This window comes from Echiichthys vipera (assembly GCF_963691815.1).
Source record: "Echiichthys vipera genome assembly, chromosome: 9".
Classification (NCBI taxonomy): Eukaryota; Metazoa; Chordata; class Actinopteri; order Perciformes; family Trachinidae; genus Echiichthys; species Echiichthys vipera.
In genome coordinates this window covers 21,937,732-21,958,692 of record NC_139834.1, presented here as the reverse complement: position 1 = coordinate 21,958,692, position 20,961 = coordinate 21,937,732, and the positions used below count along the sequence as shown (strand labels likewise).

The following is a 20,961-nucleotide window of genomic DNA, read 5'->3' as shown; positions in this document are numbered from 1 at the left end:
TCCACTCTTGTCACACATTTCTCCCTCACTCTCTCACTTCCTCCTCTGTTTGCAGGCGCCCATTAAGTCTGCGTCTACGTCACAACAGGTGAGTGTCAATCAGTCAGGGAAAAGTGACCATTTTGACTGAAGCCGGTATGGAAGCAACTTTTCACCGAACAGCAGCTTTAATATTAGGGTTAAATGTGCCGTTTCTGTGACGCGGCACTAGGTACTTTGCATTGCAGCTTATTGGTCACATAAAAAAGACAGTTTATGATCAATTGTGTTTTGAAATGTCAGGTAGGGTGTGGAGTGTGGGTTGGAACTGTTAGTTATAATTATTTTGCAAATACACAACGATGAAATTATCCTTTATTCGATGTTACGTCGATTTTCTACTGTTTCTTTCCCTCTGATGTGTGTTGACATGTCTACCTGATTGGGTACACGCAGCTCTTTAGCGCCCCCCGGTGACTAACAAGGGGTACTACAGCCCCGTCACCGATTCATTAAACTGCATGGTACAATAATTCATACAATAATCTACATTTTTAAAATCTTCCCCACAAGAAAAACCTCTTCATCCTAGATAAACTGAAAGTAATAACCGGTGAAAAAATGAGCCTGAAGCACATTTGAACTCCCAAATTTAACATAAAGTCTATAGCACTTTTTAATACGGTATTTTATTAATTATTATTTTTTTGCTTATTACCATTGTTTTTGAACCTTCTTGCTGTCCCTGAGGAAAATTTGACCCCATGCATTGTTTAACATCTCTAAAACATGGTTGACATCATTTTCTTGCTTCATATTTAATGACTTCCTAATTTTATGGGGACAATTAGGAAAACCTAAAATTGACATGATTATTTTTCCATTGTCCTGTCCACATAATTATTGCATTGGTGTTCCTTTTTGTCAATTTGATCATTTTAATGATTTATAACTATGTATTTTACATTTCAAATATTTAGAAATGTTTGAAATTGTTTGTTTTTCTTGAGGTCAAATTGACCCTGTAAGTAATACATGCTACTGTTCTTGATAGTGGAAATTCCAAATATTATATATAACATAAAAAAGCACTAACAACATTATACTGTAGGTATCCTTGATGCATAAGAACGTGTTTGTGGTGCTGTGTTAAATTTAAAATGCTCTTTAGGTATTCAACAAATACATAGAGTACCTGACATTAAAACTTGAGCAACAACTTTGATTATGGTCATTTTTGGATGTTTAAATTGCTGGGGTCAAATCGACCCAAAGGATAAATGGTGTTAGTACATTTTCAGGGGAACAGGAGGGTTAAACTATCACTATTATTATTATTATTATTATTATTATCATCATCATCATCTTGTCATCAGTTGTATTTTAGTTGTATTTATTCACTTCATTTCAAATCTCTAATTAAATCTCATTCTGATATGTAACTCTTGTTCAAGCAGAATGTCCCAGATATTTGAGATAAAACTCTGTATGCATCAGTTTTCCTCCATAACTCAGTCCAATACTACAGACCAGTGAATAAACCTCAACAACAAAAACCTAAACATTATGATATTCCAGGGCTTTTTATTATTGCATTTGTTTCTTTTGGAGGCAACACAAGCAACTCTGAATGTTTTTGGTGATTAGAGATTTATTGTCGTCATTTTGAACAGTCTGAAAATATAATTATACATGAATTAGCCGACATTCTATTCAAGCAAGGCTGAGACATGTAATATAATGCAATATGGAAACAATGAAATGACATAAATCTGAGGGGGTCATTATATACAGAGTTTAAATATATATATATATATATAGAAAATCAAATGGCAATGACGTTTACATCATTTTAAATTTCAACATCATATGGCATCCGATGAAAGTGAATTTGAATATTTCCAAATTATTTCCCAACCAGGGCCGTGTCTTTCATGACGGCATGACGTTTACACTCGATACCCTACATCTGTAAAACTGTACATGCAACATAAATGTAGTAAACATTTCCATCAGGTGGGAATACTAATGTGTCACGCTCAGCAAGAGACATTCGGCATCATGGTGAGGCTCAATTGCTCTTGAAATGTCACAGATTTGTGCTCCGCTAACATTTCAAATGTGTCTCGTCAGCGCTGCCACAAACATTAAACACAGCTTTCCCACATTTCCATATCATCTCCCAATTAATGCCCTACAAATGTGTGAATAGGAATGCTTAAAAACCAGGTACTGAAATGAACTGTTGAATGTCGATGAATATCATTAGCTGTATAATGATCGACCCGGTATTTGTGTCAGTTCAGTCATGTATGTATCTGTCTGAATATGTGAATTGTACAGTACATTGTATACATCTTAGCATCTTTTAAGCCAAAGACATTGAAACGGGACTCTTCACACTAGCAGCTGCAGATTATGAATACACAGCTGGCATTATCTAAGAAACAGTGCATTTTTGATGTTACGGCTGTTTCTGGCACACCGAGAGCATTCTGTATTCTGTAAGCAGATCTGCTCATCAAAGATTGATCCTCCAGGTTTGTGGGAACGAAGGCCGGAACAGGACACAGGACAATCTGATGTCTTTTTCTCTACTTTTGCAGTATTCAGTGTGCAGATGAGATGTTCGGTGTTAAATGCTGCTCTTCACATGTGCATGTTTTTATTTTATTTTTAAAAAAAGGCCAAATGTTCAAATAGAAACCTAACCAAACCAAAATTGTTCTCACATTGTGTGTCTTTTCTTTCGTTTGTGTTTTACTGAAAATCCAGGGTCTTGGGATCAAATGTGCTTAATAATACATCACAACATGCTCGATACACATTATGCAACACATACACGCAACATTTCACATTCATGATCACAATAGGTTAACATTTAGGTCACATATAGAAAAAAAAATGGAACATTGCATGTTTTTCCAGTGATAATTAAATGCAATTTGCACAGCTACATTTCTTTTTTTTTATACATTATTTAAAATATGATATATATCAATATTTCAAATCCACAGATAATTGACAACAATCTCATCTAAAGAAATATATTAGTTTGAGCAGTGTCAGGGTTACAGCTCTGGCAGTAAAATGAATTTAGAAAGTGCTTCTATGAGCTTGATACAAAACTGTCATGACTAATTATATAACATGATAACGATGTGATATTGTCTACATACAGAATCCATTAGCTGCTTCAGGGTGTAATAAGCCTTTGCTGAGTATGTCCATGACATCTTCAGATGATACAACTGTTACAGAGCTATGTTTCCATTCATTACATAATGGTGAGTGTGACTTATGAAGGGAAAATAAACATGCAATGACAGGTTTCTTTCCCCCATGGCGAAAGCGCTCACAGGTAGCCCCTTTCCATCCATCACGGACCTCTGTGTTTGAATAGTTCTTCTATGTAAAATAGCTTCTATTGATTTGCGAGCAAGTAGATAGACACTACAGATAATCTTAATTTAGTTAAGGATACATGCATTTGTAGCAAATGTCTTAAGCGAGGAGAATCAGTGCATGCCAAAGCTATTGTTAGCATTAAAAGACCGAGAGTTTGTGTCCATGAGAGTTTCAACGGGAGGTGGGAAATCACGCCACCCAAGCCGGGCTTCGAAGCAAGTGTGCAACCACGGCATGTTCCTGTGATTCCGGAGGTTGAAGAGCGAGACAGGGTTTCTTCCCGACTGTACAGCGTACAGTGCAGGGTGGAGGATTAGGGAGGGGAAGGTTTTCAGTGAAGGCCTTGGGGTTGGTGTGTGAGGGTGCAGAGTGCTGCCTGAAGAGCAGGGGAGGGGGATACGGGACGGCCCAGTTCACTATTTGGCTATATCCCCTTTCTTCAGAATGATCTGTCGCTGCCAGGGAGCCAGCTTGGTCTCGTCGTAGCCAAGGGTCCGTAGTCGTTCCAGCTCTGTCTTCTCCTCCATCTCCTTGACCTGTTTGGCCTGCTGCTCCGCTTTTCTACATGCATCCATGAAGAAAAGTGTACAAAGAGTCAGTTTGAATTGTGCAGGAAGCTTTAAGGTTTTTGTCGAAATGAATTTGTTTATAGCCTTTCTAACAAATCAGTCTCACATTAAATCAGTTAATACAACATAAAACCCAAAAGGTTAGATGTTAGTAGTCTAGTTTGATTCGCTAATGTGTCTCGTAGTCATGAGACTAAACTACATGGCCAAAATTGTGTGGACATCAACATTTCATTCAAAACCCTTTGACTGTAAATATACTGCAGGGATTTACTCCCTGCTGACTGCAGGCAGCATAAAATACCTAATGTGTATATGATGCATGTGGATGCAAGAAATCCAATTTGTAAAATAACCACAAATAGCAAGTTAAGTACACACTTTAAGTACATTATTTGTGCCTTAGAGCTGATGCGTCTGGGCATGGCTGTTACACAGGAGCTCTGTGTGTTTTAACTATAGCAGACTGCTGTTGTTTTCAGGGGATTCAAGAAGGTAAGCATGAGATCTACAGTACCAGTCAAAGATTTGGACACGCTTCTCTCATTTACCCTTAACTTTAACACGGGTAGTGAAGTGAGCCGACAGACATAGATCTTGTGTATATATATACCATAGAAAATAAATGTAAATAAATGTATAATCTGTGAGAACATCTGGTCAAGATAATCCTTCTTCCTCCCTATCTAATGCGTTCCCCTTATGGGCTTTGTCTTTATCACCAGGGGAACATTAAATTGTGATAATTTGTCCCTAGATGGAGCCTTCATCTCAAATACATGGTCTCCAGTAAAATGGCATTCTGGAGACTTGATTTCTAATAATTTAATAGATTTTACCAGAAGTTCAATGTTATGCAAACTTGGAATAAATCATGTTTTTTCTTACCTCATCTGTTCCCTGCCACATCAGGAGGGCATAAGCACATAAAGAAAAGGTGTAAATATCTTAAACGGCAACAACAGTTATTCAATAAGTCAAAGCACATAGGATGTTATTATAAGGCTTGCCAGTGACAAAATAAAAAGGGCATGTTACATTATCAACATCAGAGATCACTGTGGTTAAATAATAATATAACTATACAAAACACAAGCCATGTCTTTCCAAACAGATCAACTAAACACTTAATTCAACACTTTAGAGACAGCTAAATATTTTAGCACATAACTTTAAAAGGTTGTAGTATAAAAAATCTATAATCCTATAATCCTATAAAGACATCGCCAACATTGAGTTAAACGCCATCCCATACTGTTCAGACCAAACTCACATGTGTCAAGCAAAGCAACATTCAGATTAGGTCACTTTATCCCCTATTGCAAGTACCCTATATTTCAAAATAGCATTCTGGACATGGTTACTATCCTGAGCTTAACAGACAGTTTTTTTCATTCTGTTTACAAACTAACAGAGCAAATCCCTGTCTGTGTCTCAGTAAACTGTGTAAACCACAGATTCACTTCTGATTGCTGGAGTTACATTATATTCCAGTGGGCGAGGGGTCTCATACTGTATGTGTATGAATATAAAGAACAGCGAGCAATAAGCTAGACCTGTACAACAGGGACCCTCTCATGGAATGTCAAAACAGATAAGAATCAAAAACTTTTGTAATTAAAAAAACCTAATGTATGCTTTCTGTTGTGTCCATGGGTCCAATGGGAGTAAATGGGACATTATGGTGATGTAATGGTGTTTTCTTGGTCCAAATTAGTATTGTTTGAATGCCACAACTTACCTAAACACTGGCCACGAAGAGATGCAACTCTTAATGAAAACAGCGAAAACAAAGATACTGTGCCATCTTACAACGTATGGTTCTCAAGACTGTCGCAGGCATACTAGGTTTGCTTCTGCCTTATGTAAAGCCTCCAGATCTCAACCTTTGGATAACGGCAGCATTAATAAAACTGTATTTATACAGTATGGGAATTGTGTGATGCTATTGCATCAGCGCAGACTAAAATTTCCAAGCTGTTGTTAAATAATTTCCTTGAAGGATTCAGCCTCAACTGCAGGTGAGAGAGATTCCTCACAGGTCGGTCTACCTAATAAAGTGGCCCCAGAATACATGTCTGAAAACTGGAAAAACAAATCAAGGTTCAAAGTATGGACAATTTTAGCATTTTTTCTCGTCATTATTTATAAGGTTATCTTGGTGAATAGAAACCCAAACACAAAAATACCAACATAGGTGGACACAATGAACCCTATCTCCCTCTACTAGCCAGGGATGTAATAAATAACCTGCAAGATAGAATCAAAAACAGCTGTACGGAGCAGCACAGCTTTGTAACTCACCTCTCTTCGTCCATTTTCTTCTTCATCATGTCTCTCCTCCAGGCCGGCATCGATGCCAAACGTGCAGTTTCCTCCTCAACCTGTGAAGGGACGGACGGAGGGGTCAGGGGAGAGACAAAGATAGGGGCCCACACGGTCAGTAAAGGAGTTTAATTGTAACAGCAGCCCCCACATCCTGCTTTGCATGACCTCGTCCTCTGATTAAGAGATCAACTTCAGAAATATGTCCAGGGAAATTTAAGTTGTCGTTCAAACAAGAATTGTGTGTTGTATATTTGGTGAGGGCAAGGAATGAAAAAACAACCAAGATTGTTTTATCATTCAAGGCTCTAACTATGCTAAATACTTGACCACCATAAGCTTCAAATACATAATCTCTGTAACCCTCTACTTGTTAAATACAGTACATTTACCACAGTCGTTATTGGTGCAGCACACCACCGCGAGCATGTGGGTAGAGATATGATCAGTGTCCTGTACTGTCACAGATTCCATCGTCATCAATCCTATCACTCTATGGGGAAGCCTTCAAGCCCTTCATACCGTCAGTTACTGCTGTGCGATACAGCTGAAATTATTAGAATAATATTTATGCAAATCACATAAAACATGATTTAGTTGATGTTCAATGCAATAAACTGTGTCCAAAGTTATGTATTGCATCAAACAATTCACATGTGTAAAACAAAGTCATGAAACACTCATTCTTGTTTGTAAATTCTTACATCAACTTGTGTTACAGGTTGGTTTTTTTTGTCATTTCCAGGGTCTTACGGGACAAAGTTATGCAATCAAAACCTGTTTACTGAAACTGGAGTTTCTGGGCAGTTGTGATACTTAGAAATGGTTGCGTCAAGGGTTTTGAATGCCACAATCAAAATAATCAGGTGGTAAATGATGCGTTTCATGCCTGTGGTCTCACATAAAGCTTCTCTACATGGAAATGTTAGTCCACCCCATTAGTCCTATATACACATTCTCAAATGTCACATTTTTGACAAAAGCCTTTATGGAAGAGCGTAAACAGAGCATATATCATACTGTGTAAACTGATGTATGTATGTACAACAGTAAACAGAGCAAACACACAATAGGTACTCTTCTCCTGTTTCTTGAAATTGAAATAAAGCCTTTTTAATGGAGAGGACACTGTTTTACAGGATGTTCTTGCAGACAGTGCACACAAATGGTAACGGGATCCTTTTCTGTCTTTCAGGCTGTAATTGGAGGTGGAGTGGGGGGGTGGGGGGGGGCAGCCATCTTGGATTTCTCATCTTTGCCTGATAAGATAGATTACGCTTTTGCATTCCTCTGACTTAAGCAATTCACTTGCCCTGATTCCAGGTAAGATTATATATACAGTGCATTTTTAATGATTCCCCTGGGAATTACAGACAGAAAAGAAAAATCTAAACGAAAAATAGTCGATACAATTTGCTTTAAAGTGCACATGTGCACTGGTAATTAGTTTTCCTAATGCAGGTATGAAGGTCAAAGTATTGGGTGCTGTAATCCAGTGTGCGCACTTCCATTTCTCCACCACTGGTAATTTATTCACGTTCACAGTGATTTTTACTAAATTGTTCTCCCGTTTATTTAACTCTGTCATGTGCCCTAAATACAGCTGGTTAGCTTTGTATACAGCCAAACCAATGAGTACAGCCACAGTTTTATGTGTATCTAGTAAGCAGTACTCACTGGTAACACTGCAATCTAATGATTGGTTACTGACAACAATCTTTGATTCATGTGGCTGAAGTAGAATTTCCTGCTTGATTACAGAATATCATAGTATTGTAAACACCAATGAACTTGACCTGGTTTCACACTGTATTGCGTATTTTAGAATTTGGAGCATTCAATCAGCTGATTACACCATTCAGTACCATCAGTTCATTCAGTTATATGAACAGCAGGAAAGAAAACAGACACAAATAATTATAGTATGTAGTATTACAGTGTTGAGTTAGTGTATCCATACAAACCAACTTGTAGTTTATCAGTGCCTTCTTGAACCTCTAAGCTCAGCTGTGTTACTGTTAACATTAATAAGATCCCCCATCCACACAAATGTTTTTGAGAGGTAACTAGAGCACTGAATGGAGCCCAGATCAACATGGAGAGAATATGCAAACTGCACACAGGAATCGAACCGGGCCTGTTAGAAATAAAGTTCTGCAAGTACCCAACCTTAACCTGATGAGACTCAAAAAGATTTTGTTATTTAGGGCATGTTCATGTCATTCTTTGAACGGACTAATAAAAACTCAAAATCCCTAATGATTTACGTAAAACTTGTTTGACCTGTGATTGTGCCTGTGTGTATTTTTTCTTTCTTCTAAGCTCTGAATTCATGTTTATCACCCACATTCATCTGGCTAATATAAGTAAAAGGCAAGTTGACCTTGATAACTACCAACAGGTAAATGCTTATTTATGCTCCCTTTACGTACGTAAATAAATCATTATCACGTTCATTTCAAACGATGTAACTGCATTGGAAACAGATCTTTACATTGCTCCCTGTGTCCCTAGGCTTTTAGAAAGTGTGCACAAGAACTGACTGAAGGCTCTGTCCCTACACATATCTAATGTTGGGCATAAATGAGCCTTAGGGCAGATGCTTTACTATTATGATATTATTATTATTATTAGATTTAATAAACTTAACAGGCGTTATGGTTTATTTGCTAATGTTCTTTGTTGTCTGGACTCAGTGATGACTCTACAGTGAATTGTATATTTGTAGCAGTACTTTAGATGTTTGACCTTGCGCAGTGTGCAAGCTTGATTTAAAGTGGAACACATTATATTTCTGTATATGACTTCCATTTTATAACTTCACTGTAGGTATTAAAAACATTATTGCACACTCATTACTGTGCTATGTACATTAATCCAATCTGAAACAAATACTGTAATATGCAAATCTATATTTATGCCTTAAGTTTATCAGCTGACTGCCTTCCGTTTTGGACCGTGAGTTGATCAAGACTCACTGTAACCTCCTTAGGGCTCCTGTAAGCCATGAATAGCATGCCAGCGGGTGGTGCTAAGAGGGTTAAATGAAGGTAATCTTGCTGCAGAAGAGACACCATGAGAATAGTGTGGTTCTTCACTGCTAAAAGTGCCCCGTCGGAAGATTACACACTTGTGAGCTGATATATTTTTGTATATAAAAAAATATTCTGTTGGCTATGTGAGTCAGTCGAGAAACAGCAACAGTTAAAGTTGAATGTTTTCGGCAAGAACTACTGAAATCATTTAATCACAAAAAAGTCAACACACTTTATTTCTAACAGCAATGTAGAGACCAAATACTACAGGAACACAAATTTAAATGATGGAAAGTTTCAACAAATCCTTCAAAACACTCAAATTAGAAATAGAGTAACAAAAAGACGGAACCAACCTCATGGAAAAATTACAAATCCTCAATTTGATGATGATTGCTTTTTCATTCGTTCTGCATTACAAATGACGAAGCTCTGATCGGTTTCTTCACTTTTTACCATACCTGTCAATCTTTGTGATCTATACCGAAAGGAACGTGGATTAACAACATTATGACATTAAAAGCTTAAAGGGCAATGGTTGTTGTTGGTTTTGCTACGGATGTTACCATGTTACCATACGACATCCTGTCTGACTGTATTATGGAAAGATGGGGAAGTCTTGATCTGAAATCTCATCCTGAAATGTTGCAGGATATAATCCAACTTCAGAGAGGGGTATTGTGAAGTGGCTACACCCGAAAGCACGGCAGGATATCAGCAACTTCTCCATCTTTCAACAATGTAGTCAGACACTTTTAATAACAATCTGAGCAAAAACAAGTACTTTTAGTTGAGATATTTTGTCGGTGCACAGCTGCTCTGTTCAATTACATTGTAGTCCACTTCATGGTGCCCAGACTACAGCGCTTACGTTCAATACTGTACCAATTTTTAAAAAAGTTGTTGTCATTAGTCACTTATAAAGAAGTACATGGGGAAAAAGTCCAGATGAAAAATACCAAAATTGCCCTTTGAAGACAAAGGCCATTTGTGAACCGCGAAGTAACCTTAGAATCAGGGAGAAACCTGCTCTCCAGGAGCAGGGTTGGACACCCCTGCCTAAACTCTTGCCAACCCACTCAAGAACTTTTTTCTTTGCTTTTGATTTCAAGTAACAAAGGAAACGAAAATGATGTTTGTCCCAATCACTGGGTTATCAAGAATGAATGTTAAGTTTTATTAAACTGTCAGTCATTATTACTAGTGACTGCCTAACCAGATACTCTTTGGAGTTTGATTTCAAAGGGAATCCCTGGTCTTTCTGAGAGTCCACAAAATATGCAGAGTTTTTAGTTATGTCCTACATTACAAAGATTATGTGAACAAACACACTACATGACTTTTATGGCAATTTTTTCCCTTTTTTAAAAACAGTTTTTCATAATAGTAATGGGCCATGGCAATCAATCATACTAGATTAAAAGAGCTCTTGCTTCAACACAATTCAAAATTAAATGGTTGTAGCAAATGTGTATGTCTTTTGACATCACAGGCATTCTTTCCATCCACTTCTGCATGTGCAAATTGTAAAGTCAGTACTGCTAAGTGGATGCTCTTCGCTCTGCTGCAGTTAAGTCCCTTATGTGACATGGCCTTAAAGCTAACACACCAGCTTAGTTTCCCTTCTCAGCATACTCCACTTTGCAGGTTAGTTGCCCCGATCCTACTCTTTATGCATTTCATCTCTGGTTGCACAGGTGAATTGGCCTTTTAGTGGACCCTTCGTCGACAAAGTTGTTAGATATCAAAAAGCTCAGCTTCCTTTTCTTTCCAAAAAGCAAAGCTTCGATCGATGTATCTGATGATCTCCTCATTGCTGAACTCTTTTAGCTCATAGATCACTTTAATTGAGTCCTCATTATGTTCATTCCTGGGTGGAGGTTTATCAACATGAGGTTCCTCTATGATTTTAACAGAAACAGGGGGAACATCTTTCACTGGATCTAGTGTTGAGCTTTTTGTTTTGCCCTGCAGTGTCTCAGCTTTTGCTGTTGTATCAGTTTGTTGTACAATTTCTGTTGTCAAGCTCTGCAGATGGTCCTGCTCTGAACTTTTCCCATTAGATACCACTGCCTCATTTGATGACATCTGCTCACTGTTTTTTACAATCCCCTGAGTATTTCCCACCAATGAGTTCCCAGAGGTTCCTTGCTCCACACACTGGCCATTGTCAGATAAGGCATCCTGGGATATAGCAGGTGATTGTGATGGTGATGGAGAAACATTTAATTGTGGTGATGTGGGTGGACCAGACTGTGCATTTGGAGGGGGGTGTGCAGGATGGGAAGGTGGGGGAGGAGGTGGAGGATGAGGAGGCGGGGGAGGAAGTGACTCCTGCGTAATAGACATATCCGGAGACATGGAATGTAGGGAAGCAGTCATCACACCTCCTCCATCATTTGAGTCTCCAAAATACTTGAGTTTTATGTCTTCAAAACCATCTGCCCAGTCTCGCTTCCCTCTCTCAATTTCCTCCATGACCTCCTTGTGAAACTGCCTTATGACCTCCCATTTATGGCTGCCGAGACGGTCAAACATCTCATAGCACAAGAGGTGGCGGAATTTGCGCTCATTGCGAGGCATGTTCATTTCCAGCAACTGAAAGTATCCAAGCATGAAGAGGTCAAGGGTTAGACTTCCGTAGCTCACTGGAGACCCGTTGATGTGTGGCAAGAAGTGCTCTGGCCAGTAGATCATCTGGGCACGACTCAGCCTACGAATCTGGCGTGTGGGCACTTGACTCATGATTGTCCTCCAGTGGCCAATTAGATTCCCCACTACCTGCTTTGACCTCATGAAAAGGAGTAGTTTGTCATCTTCACTCTGCATCTCCCCACCAATCTGTGCACTAAATTGGTCGTAGTCCTCCCAGCCCACATCTAAATGATTTCCTCTCCTGGCAACATGTTTAATCCGATAAGATTCAGAGATAGTGTACTTCCGCCAGTGTTCCAGGAAGAGGAAAACAATCCTTTCTTTCCTCATTTCAATGCATTCCTGGACATAGCTTAGATCTGTCTGCACCTCCAAACTTCTTGTTAATTGATCATTACTTAAAATGGGGTCTGCAGAAAGAACCTGATTAAACTGTTCAATGTTAGTTGGAGCCATTATCTCAGATGGTGCATATGTCTGAGGAGCATGAGATGCAACTATAACTGGCCCTTCAACAAGGGGTAAGACTGATTCCTCCACTGCAGGTAAATCTCCATTGGTATGGGACTGAAGGGCCTCAGCCGAGGAACAAGGGACAATATCCTCACAGATAGTCTCTGGATGATAACTAGACCCACTTACCACAGGGAGTGACCTCTTGCGTTTGTACACCCTATTTGCATTGTCATCTGCAGACTGCTGATTCTGAATTTCATAATTAGCCTTGAGGTTCTTCACTGAAACTCCACACTGCTTTATCTCCTTCTCAACATCCTCTCTTGTTGAGAAGGACTGAGATCGTTCAATAAAGCCAGTGCCAATGGATCCTGCCGGTATAGACTGACCTGTGCTTGCATTTCTTGCCTCATGTTGAGAATATCCAGGAGAAATAAGATCCAAGATGTCTATCTCTTTTCCTCCCAGGGTGGCAAGAAGAATGGCCATACTCTTGAGGAGAGTTGAAATCTTGCTGCACCAAGCTGGAAGATCTTCAGCTTGGCCATGTACCTGCTTTGGATTCACTGAGAAATGCCCTTGATTAAGTGCAGCAGAAACTGGTAGGAGCTGGTGAAGCTCCCGCTCTAGTTCTTCCAGCTCCTTCTCGACTTCTGAGACCTTGTGCATGACCTGAAGATTCTCAATTTGTTTTTCAATACGGTTTAGGTCATCCTCTGTCATCAGTTCCCCGAATGGGCCCAAAATTGCATTGTAGACGTGGGAGTAGTGCCATTCCTGAGGTTGGTAGTGTCCACTTGCCGCAAACTAAATCAGAGGTCAAAGGAGACCAAAAGACAAGGAAAAGGGGAAGGAGGGGGAAGTCCTTCAGCTCGAAATTCCTTGAGTGAACACACGCTTGAATGCAAATCCATCTTGACACACACGACTTACATGGATTTAGTGGTGCAATGGCACTGCCTCATTACAAGCAAAGAATGTTCTACTTATATACAGTATATATATATAAATAAATATATGTGTTACAGGTTTACAACATGTCTACATTTGTGTTTTTAGGCACTTGACATTAAGATCTTTTACATTTATCCACTGCCAGTTTCTGTCACCCATTTTTATGAGTCAGTTTTTGTATGATTGTCTTTAGTTCAAAGACTTCACAAACACTAAATATTCTGCTTTTAATGCCATCTATCAGTTGAGTTTTTCATCTGTCTGCGACCCAAATATGACGTGACACTGCACTATAGTGCAATGTAACATCACTGTTGGGTACTGGCACCAGTGCAACAGAAAGACACACTTCAGTCCACACCAGACGGTGATGCCTAACCACACTGGCTGTGGTAAGAGGTGCAGCAGAGTTGAAACTGTCAACCCAAAGAGGTCAGTGATACAAAGGATTTTCTGATTAAGGGAGTTGGTATAGAATTACTCATGATCTTCCTCCAAAAACACAAAATACCAGTACTGTATTTAGTATAGTTGTTGTTATTATTTATTATTATTGATTGACCTGTAGTGTGAATGGGCTCTGCATCACACCACTGAATCAGCATGTAACAACTTGGAGCCACAAAAGTCCATCATCAATCACCAGCCTACACTGAGAATCCATTAGTCAAGTGTGTTAATGTGGTGATGAGCATTGTAGCCAAGTATTCAATTCACTGCACCCCAGAGAGTATCTTGCTATTGATAAAGACTGTAAATATGAAGAAGAAACATGCATAGAGAGGAGAGACAACAAATGTTTAAAAAATAGTCAGCAATTCACAATATGAGCTAGTTAGGTTCAATGTGCTCTTGTCATGACAGTCCCCATCATTAAAGGACAATGGAGACCAATTTTAAACCTACTGGATCATTTATGAGAATAAGCTTGCGATCCTTGATAAGATTAAATGATTCAGTGAAATTTAATCAATCAAATCACTTATCACGTCCCTCTTGCATCACACAGGACTAACACATGTTCATATTTCAACAATACAAATTACTAATCAATAAACTTTCTTAATAAACACAATATTTCCAAACACTGCAGTGACTTAGATAGGTCTTTACATTTAGCTGGTTTGTGAAACAAATTCAGTGTGCTGACTGAGACTTGTGAGTAACTTTGCCCATCTGATCTAAAGATAAGTAAAAGGCAGATGAGGGCACGTAAACTGCACACATGCTCAAATGCGATCAAGTCCCTAACCGTGGCTCATTTGGCAATACCGAAGCACTCTCTTTAATCTATCCAGAAAGCATAAATGCTAAATTAACTTATAGTCTCAACTCCGATTTGGTGTTTCACTTCAGTGTTGGAAAGGTCAAAAAGACAGCAAAACGTATGTCATGCATGAATACTACAAATTAATTCATACCTCATTGTTCCAAATCGCAAAAATCCACACTCAAATCCAAGCAGCAGCTATCCCCTTTGTGTTGTTAATGATTTCAAACTCAAGCCTATCTTATTTCTTATATCTTATATTACTTATCGAGGTTCCATTTTAAATTTACCAGACCACAAATGGGATAGCTAAGACACGATCAAACTTCTAGATCTTTCTACGGCCTTGCAACATCATGCCTACCTTGCGCTTGTGCTCGTCCTCCTCTTGCATCTTGGCCTGAAGCTTTCGTACCATAACCTGCCTCTTCCACTCTGGGATCGCTTTTCCGTGCTCGTCATGAGTGGGCACTAGTGCTTCCACGTCTGCAAGGCTCATCTTCCGCCCCGACTCTGCTCCTGCCGAGCCGCCACTGTTCCCATTGATCACAGAGTTGGAGGACAGTTGCTCAAAGCTCGCAGAGGTCGACATGGTCCTGGCAGAGCCGGAGCCAGTGGGACTGGGGCTGGGACTAGGGGTGGTGGGTGGTGAGGTGACAGACGTATTGGATGGTGGAGGGGATGACGGCTTGTTTGGTGGGCTAGATGTTCGGGTCTCTGGTGGAGATTCAGTGTTTTCCTAGATAAAAATAAAGACACCAAGGGACAGGTGTTAAAGTTATAAGCCCTGGATTTTTTTAACCAGTGACCACTAGAGAGATGTCACGATACCAAAAATTCAGTAGTAGAAATTACACGATTCTCGATGCCAATTTGATACAATGGTAATGTTTTAGAAAAAAAAGAGATTTTGCTATTTTGTAAACTTTATTGAAACACATTCACCTCCCTACTTCCAGTCCGTCCTCTATATGCTACCCTCTTAAATACTAAACACACACACACACACACACACACACACACACACACACACACACACACACACACACACACACACACACACACACACACACACACACACACACACACACACACACACACACACACACACACACACACACACACACACACACACACACACACACACACACACACACACACACACACACACACACACACACACACACACACACACACACACACACACACACACACACACACACACACACACACACACACACGACGTCGGAGGTTAGATTTAGAGAGGGAATGTCACCCAAGACACACAGATTGGAATACTTGGCAAAGAGGCAAGTACAAGTGCTTTCATTAGTGGGTCATATGATCACTCACCATTGCTTTAACTCAGTCTTTGATAGATAGTAACTTAGCAGACAATTAACTAGAACTAAATCTTATGGAATATATCTTTAATTAATTGGATTTGTGCAAATCAAAATATTTCAGACTGTGTTTTTCTTTGAGAAACTGTTAGAATTAGAAACTGGGATATAAATATAGTTTTTTTTTTCTAAATAGAGCCAAGTACAGGCCAGAATCTTGGATGTCATATCTATATATCATGATATATCATGTTCTCTACTATTTCAATAAATAAGTCTACGTTTATGAAATTACCACACGATAAAGCTTATTTTTGTATACTCTTGTGTGAAATGAATATGTACATTTTTTTCTCATTTTAATAAAATCTTCATTGCAAAATAAAAACTCAAAATATTTCAGATCAGCTGTTATCAATTTAGATGCATACTAGTGTATCATGATATCTAATATTGATTTCATTACAATAGAATTCCAATGAACGACAAACGATCATATCGAGTTTTCACCCAGCATTAGTCGAGCACGACAGTTCTCATGATTGAGGTGATCTATCCATCGAGTTCAGAGAGCTCTGATGTCCCCGCACTAACATTGTGCACAGTTTCCAAACTTATTAAAACTTGGCAATTAATAAGTTCAGGGGTAAGAACCCTGAATCATCAGTGAATGTGTCTGGTGTGCATTTGATTAAATTCAGATTTATAAAGTTGCACTGATGTGATTAAGCATTACTGAGGGTTTCACACTTTTAATGGGTTTGGGATAATTTTTTGGCAGTTTTTCAAGCCTTTATTACATAGGACAGACAGGAAATGGGGTGAGAGAAAGAGGGGGAGACATGCAGCAAAGGACCGTAGGTCGAACCCCGGGTTCGTGATTTTGCTTCATTTCCGTCTTTTTTGTGGATTAATTTAAATAAGTGTATTTTTTTTTGTATATAAGGGCACATGATTTTAAAATGGGGATCGAGTGACATCAAATCCACAAGTGCTTGCAAACGCGGGGGCTGAATTTTTAAATTGAGCAAAACTGTATTTGTCAGTGACCATTACATAAATGTATCATCAGTAGTGGTGGATGGCTGTGGACCTACGTTGTTGCCTGTGGGTCCGCTGCTGGAATAGACAGTGGTGTAGCCTTTACTGTGAGGTGTTGGCTTGAGGCTCTTCCCTGCTTTGATCTCTGCCAGCAGCTCTGAGTTGTCGCCAGTGGGGGACATCATGTTGAAAGATTTTGTGCCTGCAGACAAAAGGATGGAGCAGAAAAGTGAAACCGGGTATAAAGAAAGACAGAATAGAGGGAGGGAGAAAGAGAGAGCGTGAGAGAGATGCACTGAAGAAGAGAGAGAGAGAGAGAGAGAGAGCGCGAGAGAAGGGTTGGGTGGCATTTCAGTGTTAAATATTTCATTCGATCAGGCAGGTAACAATGCTGACCTGGAGCATGTTGCACAGTGATGGGAGGTCATTACTCTTATCACTGTGTGAGGTGTACTGAGCCTCTCAAGGATAAGCTAAAAAACATTTCTTCATAGATATTGTTAACTTCCATTTTTATTTACCTTTATAAACTTTGGGGTTCAGGGTTTGCTTAAGAAATGCCTCTCTGAAACACAACGTTTGATAAATGAAATGGCTTCTCAGCTTCCAAACTCAACTGAACTCATTCAAAAGACATTGCAGATAAACCAACTAATTTAACACATAAGGCAACTGTTGCATCAATCAACAGTTGCAGTGAGCCGGGATTAGATGGGGAGGAGCGATTCATAATTATTTCACTACAGTGAACCCAAAGAGAGGAGGCACACAATCTCTTTCAGAGTGTCACATGATGTATACACCACTAAGCTACTGCTGAACTTTTAGCTTCTTAAAAAGTAGGTTTATGGTAAAATGCATACATTCAGCGTTCATGGCCCCTAATCTGCTTATAGTGAACAATGCAACAAATTCACACAGACTTCAAACACAACCTCTATTGGTAATGCGATTACAAATGCTTTGTTTTCGCCTTTTAAAGACAAAATGAATGAAAATTGTCAATCCGGGAATATCAAAGTAGCTTAAATGTGAGGCCACATTTTTGTACAACGGTTTTATTTAACATTTAAAAACTGTTAAATTAACACATGATAACCAAATACAAATATATTTAAACAGTTCACTCCAATGTAAATGACCAAGTATCAACATATGGATCAATAACAAGATAGCTATTACTTTAAGTTGTATTTCTACAACAAACTACATTTACTGTAATTATTTTTAAACATTCACATTTCACATATATTGGCCCAAACGAACCAAGAGCCAAAATATCCCTCACCTTTTCAGTGAATGTAACCCTCCAATGAATAGAAAATCCTCAGTTCCTCATTGATCATTCATTTTCTACCGAGGGAATGAAAAAAAAAGTACTCCCATAAAAATGTTCCCTGTTGAGGCACAATGGTCTGGCTGGACACAAAGCCTCGCTAGCCTGCCACCCTCCTCACTCTCCTCACTCTCCCTTGCTCTCCCTCTCTCTGTCTCTCTCTCTCTTGGGGAGGAGAGAGCAGCTTTGTATTAAAGACCCATCATCACAGTTGGAGGAAATCTAAAGGAATCACCAGTAACTAGAAGTGACAGCAAGCATTGGCAAGCCGGCCAGGAATTAACACGCATGTACACATGCACGCGCGCCTGCATGCATGCACAGTCACCCTTCAATCCCCGCTTGTTAGTCCACCCTACCAGACCAAGCGTTACTGCAGCAAAACTGACACACAATTGAAACATACACATATTCATACCGTGTCACGACATATTTAATTACAAAGAAAGTAAGAGAAACTGGTGAATCGACAGCTCACAAGCCTTAGACAATGTGCAGTTGTACACACTTAAACTGTCTTGTAAAAAGTTTGTGAATAGAAGAAAACAGCGACTAAACCCTGACACATTTATACGACAACTTGTGACAGCTCTTTAGGTTCAGTTTACAGCCAACAGAATATATTGTCCAATAGATCTTTATTGTCAAGCACACTGAGTGCTTTCAAACTTTTAAAAAAGGAAGTCTTAATTAAAATGTAACTGAATCAGTCACATAAAAAGATCAGTTTGAACACAAAAACTAACTTTGTTAATATATGCAGCCTACCTTCATCCATTTCCCCTGACAAATCTTCATTGCAAAACTCTAGAAAAACATGATTGTCCAAAATCAGACGTGTTTAAAGGCTAAAAAAAAAAGACACTGAACTAAAGTCGGTGTACTCATATGTAATTGAATACACTGTAGTATTTGTGCTTCAAAGACTGTGTGTGTTTGCTACATTTTGTGTAGGCTCAGGGGTGTGGTCTCAGCAGGTCTGCCAGTGTAAAGGAGGGTGGAGCTGTGACAGGTAAAGAACATTTGACAAATAGCCTCCCATGACAGACATCACAGCACAAAGGTTTTCTGCTCTGGGTTAGAAATTGAAGTCAAGCTGCTGCATCTGTTAATAGCTGCACTGTCGCAAAGCACTTCAGACAGAGATGCGTCCTGTAATATAAAAAGTAAGATCCTCTCCCTCCTCTTAATCAATAAAAAAAAAAACAATAGGGAAATTCTAAAAGTCTACAATGTTGCAGCAGCGTTTTCAATAAGCCACCTGGTTTGTTGCTGTCGTCACAAGGAACGTCTGAGTTGTAAATTCATCTTGAGCTCTCAGATGTGTTGGTGGCTTTTAAATTTTATGGCCAGCATACTGCCTGTTTATTACCTGATTAAGGCTGTAGAGCAACTCATATAGTAGGGAGCACACACTGCTCCTTTAGCCTTTCAGATAAACGTTTGTCCTATACAATATAAAAAGTACAATCCTCTTTCCCCTGTTAATCAGTTTTGTTGCTATTGTTTCAACAATTCATCTTGAGCTCTCACTTGTGTTGGTGGCTTTTAACTTTATGACCACCTAACTGCCTGTTTATTACCTGATTAACGCTGAAGCACTAATCATGCCATTAGTGAGCAAACACTGCTCTTTAGCTTAAAGTATTTTATAGGTGTCCTACCATTAGGCAGCAGTTGGAGCATAAATAGATGGGACAATGGGATATTTGGTGAACAAAGTGTAAAGATAAAATACGTTGGTTGTAAAAAGGTGCTTAAATGGAGCAATTTAGTTTACAGCTTAATTGATGTTGCTGTTTATTACTGTTTTATAAAAAACTGTACTGTATAATTCCCTAAGAGCTGCTTGTCATCTATGACACAAAGCTGAAACCACAGCCTATTATACTACTCGATCCTTCACTTAAACCTTTGTTTGAGATAATGAGCTCCCTCACATGCTGTGTCCATGACAACTATGCTTCTCCCCAAGATAAAATTGAAAATGATCTGTACATGTGTGGATGTTTTAATAATTAGAAAATAATAGGGAAAGTAGTTTGGACTAATTGATTTGTCTTTTGTGAGAAGTATTTTCTCTTCACGGTATTGCGATGGATATAAAATTGTAGAGAGACTAAAAAGCTTACTTTAAATTTAAAAACCTGAAACATTGGTGGTGGTCCACTGAAAAGATGTCAGAAAAGCCACTGTTTTGAGAAATCAAATAGGTTGTTGAGAGCTTACTGACTCTGACTTTATTACTGGTAACTGCAGTGTTTTTAAAACGAGTTCACTTGTTGACTTTAGGGTCACACTCTTTTCTGTGTCTGATCATAGTGGACACCAGCTAGTTAAAAATGTAAATAGATCATTTTCTTTGTCTGGAAATGATGATTATTGGAAACTTTTTTCTTTGATAGGCTGCAAACACAGGTCACATAACTGTTGAATGAGAGTGGCAAAATATTTCTATAAAGAAACCCAGGATTATTATTTTTAAATAATTAAATGGTAAGAGGTAAGAAAACCTAATGTGAATCACAAATCCATTGAATCTACAATGAGTGAACTGATTTAGTTATACGACTGGTTCACAGTCTGTACT

General features: G+C 38.9%; 2 protein-coding genes across 2 annotated transcripts in view; both read right to left on the bottom strand.

Moving 5' to 3' along the window:
* Positions 1–3,803: 3,803 nt before the first annotated feature.
* The window catches only part of espn (espin), a gene marked incomplete at both ends in the record, with an annotated part of 41,745 nt that continues 24,587 nt past the window's right edge, over positions 3,804–20,961 (bottom strand). The window contains 4 exons of the mRNA XM_083920089.1: positions 3,804–3,948; positions 6,261–6,340; positions 15,016–15,390; positions 17,092–17,237. Coding sequence (XP_083776215.1) covers positions 3,804–3,948; positions 6,261–6,340; positions 15,016–15,390; positions 17,092–17,237 — 746 coding nt within the window. The remainder of the gene's footprint in view (positions 3,949–6,260; positions 6,341–15,015; positions 15,391–17,091; positions 17,238–20,961) is intronic.
* LOC310951940 (espin-like protein) lies at positions 11,054–13,150 on the bottom strand (the record flags this gene model as incomplete). Its single annotated transcript, XM_083920426.1, has 1 exon — positions 11,054–13,150. The coding sequence occupies one exon, from the start codon at positions 13,148–13,150 to the stop codon at positions 11,054–11,056; it is 2,097 nt and encodes a 698-aa protein (XP_083776552.1).